Genomic DNA, 6,000 nt, shown 5'->3' on the forward strand with positions numbered 1-6,000 from the left:
TGCTGAAGAGCAGGTTCCGAGGTGACAGTGCCCTCGTCTGCCCCACTGTGGTCTGAGCCCTTGGCTCCTGACGGGAGTCCGCGGCCACCCACGGGGCCGCTCCTCTACATGTCCTGTGTCATTTCACTTGCGCTGCTTTCCAGATTGTTCTCCATCTTTGGTTTTCAGCAGTTTGTGGTGTTTCTGGGCCCGATTTTCTTTTAATTCATCTTATTTAAGGTTGTTCAGCTTCTTGAATCTGAAAAAAATGTCTTTCACTAAATCTGGGAAATTTTAGCCATTATTTCTTTATTTTTTTCAGCTCTAGTCTCTTTTTTCTCTGTCAGGGACTGAAATATGGTACTTCTGGTATTATCCCACAGGTCCCTGAGCCTCTGTTCTTGTTTCCCCAACGTTTTTCTTCTCTCCTCTACACTGGATAGTTCCTACTGTCTTTAAGTTCACTGGCTCTCATTTTCTGTCATCTCTGTTCTGTTACTGAGCTTATTACATGAGTATTTGGTGTGTTTTAAGATACCATGTGATTCTATCGTAGAGAAAAGTTGAGAGCCATTAGCTTCATACCTCGGGCCTCGGTGTCCTTACCTTAAAAAATTGGGTAACAGTGCCTGCCTTCCCACCTGGAGTTGCTGGGCCCAAAGCACGGGGTCTGAGACATCTGGCAGCCTCACCAGATCCAGTCAGGGAGCCAAGATCAACCGATTCCCAAGGACTTACATTACCAGGTAGAGCAGGTGTGTCTGCAGAAGGTACTGCCAAGCACAAAAGGGAGTTGCTGCCCAAGTTTTCCTGCTTTGGGTGGTGGTGACAGGGGAAGCTAGCAGCTGTTCGGTCCAAGTTGTAAGGGTGTGAAGGTGCTTAGTGACCTGTCACAAGGCTCTTCAGGGGATGTGGACACGCTGGTCAGCAGCCACAGGGCAGTTGCACACGCCAAGACCGAGGCCAGTACCGAGTGCCAAGAGCACCAGGGGAGGGCGATGGTCAGGGTGGAGGGACCAGAAGTTTCATCTTAAAATATGTTTTTAAGGGGAAACTACAGTATATAAATTTCATGAAATTTATGTTTAGCATGTTATATAGAAATTTTTAGGTTTGTAATTTAGGCTGCTGCTAACAGCATTACTGTATGTAATTACAATAAGGGCCACACAGGCTGGAGTCAGAAAGAATCGTTCTCATATTTGCTGACTATACTTGGTGGTGTACTCGCCAAAATCATGTTTCAGTATTAGATGCTTGTATTGCGTAGTAATGTGCTTATGCATAATACACTGGCATTAGCTGTCTTGTTAAGGTTTAATAAAACGTGACATGTTTTAAATGCCCTTAAATGGTACAGATTTGGGGGCGCCTGGCTGGCTCAGTTGGTGGAGCATGGGACTCTTGATCTTGGGGCATGAGTTCAAGCACCATGTTAGGCACAGAGTTTACTTTAAAAATAATTTTAAAAAATAATAACATCAAATGATACAGATTAATTTACTAGTAGTATTTCAGCTAAAGCTCTTCTCCTCTTATTATTAACAGAATATCCAAGGTATCTCCAAGCATCCAATTCAAATTACTAAACCGCAAGATTTTAAAGGTAACACATTTCTCTCTACTTTGCTGAAGTCTTGGGTAACATTTTCCAAAAACCTGCAAGTGTTTATAATTGCTTTTCTGTATAACTAACTTCTTTGCCTTCCTCAAGTTCTCTGTATTTGCATGACCAGGATTTAAATACACATTGAAAAATAAAACACAGCTAAACTGATATGGCACCTCCCTTTTAGCGGTTTACAAGTAAACATAGATGATAATTATACAAGGAAAGTAGCTCCCTTCCCACCCTCTCTCCCCCACCAACTTCCCAATAGAGAAAAAAACAAACAAGCATACAATAGGACTGCCTTTTATTAAAGTCTGAAAGCTACTGGAAATGTTTATAAAAGCATACTAACACTGTTCTTTCTTCAGAGCTGTTCCACTGTAATGCTGACAGTTGCATTTCTAAAAAAGAAAAAGGTCATATCTGGGGCCAATCCCCCCAACTCCTGCACCCTTAACGGGGTGCCCCTGCACCTCTCTTGGGCCAGCACGTACATTGAAGAATGTGCGGAAGTATTTACACAGTCACCCTTAAGCAGGACCTGTGACCACAAGCACCTTTGTCTCCTACTGCCCTTCAGACCTACTCTGTGCATCGTAGGACCTGCACTTCCCCACAGCCTGTCTTCTAGGCGGTGAGGCTTCAGGGGCCTCCAGAACGTTCTTACTGGAGTACGTTCAAGCAATATTTGAGCTTTTCCTCACCAAGAATTCTAGACAGAATGTAAAATTTTAACAACAGAAAACCTACTTTACTCTCAGCAGTACCATGTTGCTTTTAAATTATATTAACAAAAATATTCAGAAAAGTCAGAAATCTGGACTCTTGAGTTTAGAATGATACTAAAATAAACTCTGTGTGAGGAATGGCTATGAATCAGCTTATGCTCAAATTCACCAAATCCCGTTTCAGGTGTGGAAGGCGCGATGCTCACCATCTCCCCGAGGAGTGTGTTTGTTGCCCCCGAGGGCCACACCTTCCTGGCAGCAGGTACGTGCAGACCATGCCTGAGACGCCCGTGTCGCGGTGGCTCACTTTACACATTTCATTCAGTTCAGGTACTTGGAAGATGGATAATTCGAAGGTACTTACAGAATTCATCCTTTAAAATAAATCCTAAGGCAAATATTTATACAAAGGAAAGATTTCTTGTTCACAGTAAATTAAGAGCAGATCTGCTTCGAGGGTCCCTCCCCTTTTCCAGATCCAAGATGCCCCCGCATGGTCCCACCCAGTCTGCTCCTCCTTTCTCCTCACTGTCCTCGTCACGCTCGGTTCTCTGTCCCACGGGCTGCCTGCAGGTAGGCTGGCCTCCAGCATGGGCCAGCCTCACCTCATGCCCGCATGGAATCTCTTCACTAGGTACCATCTCGTTCCCTCCTTCGCCTCCTCCGCACCTTTGCTCAAATGTCACTTTCTTGAGGAGGTATACACTGACCACCCTCTCCCTCCTGAACCTCCTTTCTTGATCTGTCTTTTCCACTTCACTTCTCATCTTCTGGCATACCAGATAACTCACGCACATTGTCTCCTGTTCCCAGGACATGGGCTCCATGAAGAAAGGCTCATCTTTTTTGTTCACTATCAAATCCCAAGCACACCACCTGACACCCGTAGGCCCCTCTAAACTTCTGATGTACAGAATGAACAGATGAGTGCATATGGCCTATCCCAGAGACATTGCTGGCCTCACAGAAGGCAGGACAAGTCCCTTAGACTTGCAGACACCAGGATGGCCAGTGGCCCTGAGGCCAAAGAACCCTGACAGATGGGTGGGAGATGTTGCTCTTGATGCTGCAGTGGGGATGGAAGGTTGAGGGCGGGCTGTGGCATGGGGAGCAACGTCGAGGACACTGTTGGTAGATTCAGAATTAATGTGGATTCTATCTCACAGACTTTTCACAGATTGAATTGCGCATTCTTGCACACTTATCTGGGGATCCAGAGCTTTTGAAGTTATTCCAGGAATCTGAAAGAGATGATGTATTTTCCATCCTGACTTCACAGTGGTAAGATATATGAGCTCACAATATTATCAGATCTGCAAGAATGCTGACATGATTTTAAAAGCCTGAAGTTATTCCAAGGCTATTTTCATAAGAAGGAAATTATATTTTTCTCTAGCAGTTAATCCTTTTGAAAAGAGGAGTAGATAACTAGAATGCCAAGATTTCCCTAATTATGAAAAAAACCGATGGCTCTTCACCACCAAAAATGTAGCCCATTGCTAGAGAATGTAATAGAGATACTGGAAGAATCCATGATGAGAGTCCATGCTCCTTCCATGGGAGTGTACATGTGGCGGGTCCGGGCGCAAGTGCTTCCTCTCTGCACCCCCACCCCATCAGCGCCAGGAGCATATCAGGCTGCGAGGACAGTCCCTGCCTGACAGTGACCTGCACTCAAAGAGAATTCTGGAGGCAGACAGCCTCGGGTTTTGTTGAGCAGTTTTACAGTGTCCTCAAACGCCTGTCCTTGTGCATCAGTGTTCGTAGTCAGCTTTTCCTTCTCCTGACTGCCGTACCCAGGCTGCCTCTGGTGCAGAGCGGGCTAGAGAGCAGGCTCTCCCCTCAGACTGCCCTTCCCAGGGGGCAGGAGTCCTGCCCAGGTCCCTGCTGCAGACAGCTCTTGCGCTGCTGTTCCAGAGCAGGGCTGTGCAGCTGCAAGGGAGGCTGGTAACGACCACTCTATGGAGGAATAGTCACAATATCCACCCGGGCCAGGTACGCCGCTGCCTGGAGCTAAGTCAGGATTCTGCTACGAGGAAGAAGAGGCACCGCACCTGCTGTCCACCCCCTCCTTCAGCAGCTGTAGGCACCACCTTCCCTCCCCCTGCAGGCCTCTCCCCCGGGCTGCCCCTCTTGGGGGCCTCCTCACCCATTCCACCTTATCTTGACGTCCGCTCACCCTCAGGAGTCACCTTGGAGCCACCGCTCCACAAAGCCTGGCCCTCTGTGTTCTCGGGCCTCTGCATGTCCCTCTCCGTCCCCTCATCCAGCACCAGTGCTGGCCTCTCTCCTCTTTGTCCTCCCTGAGCCACCGGGTGCTCCAGGTACACGCACGTCTCACTCAGGCCTTCCCTTCCCCCGCCTCGGGAAGCTCTTTCTCAGAGTGTCCCCATGACTCACCCTCAGCTCACTGCATGACGCCTCGGCTTCCCTCGAGGACCTGCCCTCCCCACTGCTATGCATCTGTCCATTGTCTCCACCCTGCCTGTCCCACTGGAGTGTCAGCTCATGGAGGGCAGGGCCACCTGGCCCTGTACCACGAGATGTGGAGTCTCAGTGTACCTCTGTGAATGAATGAGGGAATAGCATGGGACTCAAACAGTCCTGTTGGCCAGAAGGCATCTCCTCTCCAGAAACCCCCCACCATAATACTTATTTGAATTAAAAAAAAAAAAAAACAGGAAAAGGTATTGTTGTCAAGGTGACGGAGGAGAGAGGGCATTGCTGTACACTGAGATGGGCTTTAAAGAGTGGTTGTGAGTATTAGGGTTATGATGGCATCCGCAGGGGGAGCAACAAACTCCACAGAAGAGCAGAGCATCAGGCAGTGGGGCAGCGTGTGGACAGCATGGCAGGCCTGGCAGTGTGTGCTGCCGTACACTGGCCACCCTGCTGGGCAGGGCCCATCTCACACTGAGACCTCGCAGAGCTGTGACCTGGGTTCTTCTCCCGCCAGCCGCTCCTTACCTCCCAACCATGATCTCGAGGCCCCCTTCCCACTCCCAGCCTGCCCTCCTCCCCTACACATGTTCCCTTCCTGCAAGTCCCACCTGGAATGCAGCCCAGACTCCCCTTCCATGCCTCCTGCATGCCTGGGCGTGCAGTTGTGGCCTGCCGGATGACCACTAGGGAAATGAAGGCATGATGGACCCCTGCCTCACCATTGATCTCCATTAGCTGCCCCATGTAGGACTTGCTGCTCCCTTTACTTCTCCCCTCCCTGGTTGCATGTTTCCAGCCCTGGGTGGTCCCATTCTCTGCTTTCCTATTGCTCACCCCCAAGGTGCTGCAGGAAGCCATAAAGTGGTGAGTGAGTGAGTCCACCATATATTTGGGTCATCCAACCTGAGAGGGACACTTACTAGTCTCTACTCATCAGCTGCTCCAAATGTTTTTTGACTTGCCACAAATGTCTGCTCCTCTCTTAATCTTGAAAGAGAACCTCACCTTTTACTTAAATGACAAAGAAGAGGGCCTCACACATGAGCCCCTGAACTCCCTCCCACTTTGCCTCAATATGTCGTTGTATGTCCTCCTCTGTCTTTAAAGATTCCTGTCTCAAAAGAGGAAGCATCATCTATTGCCAAAAACAGGAAATCAGAATGGTGCATTGCACAGCTCTATGCAATGCCACACATTTACACATCAGTGTGAATGGCACCTCCTAGAGTTGTGCAGTGC

General features: G+C 48.6%; 1 protein-coding gene across 1 annotated transcript in view; it reads left to right on the forward strand.

Annotated features, from left to right (window-relative positions):
* POLN (DNA polymerase nu) overlaps positions 1-4,433 on the forward strand; it is a 100,706-nt gene extending 96,273 nt beyond the window's left edge. The window contains exons 16-18 of the mRNA XM_045774765.2: positions 1,528-1,585; positions 2,504-2,581; positions 3,486-4,433. Of these exons, the coding sequence (XP_045630721.1) occupies positions 1,528-1,585; positions 2,504-2,581; positions 3,486-3,604 (255 nt within the window). The 3' untranslated portion in view covers positions 3,605-4,433. The remainder of the gene's footprint in view (positions 1-1,527; positions 1,586-2,503; positions 2,582-3,485) is intronic.
* Positions 4,434-6,000: the final 1,567 nt, after the last annotated feature.

The sequence above is a fragment of the Ursus americanus genome, chromosome 8 (assembly GCF_024610735.1).
Source record: "Ursus americanus isolate L20-20 chromosome 8, mUrsAme1.1.p, whole genome shotgun sequence".
In the NCBI taxonomy this organism is placed as follows: Eukaryota; Metazoa; Chordata; class Mammalia; order Carnivora; family Ursidae; genus Ursus; species Ursus americanus.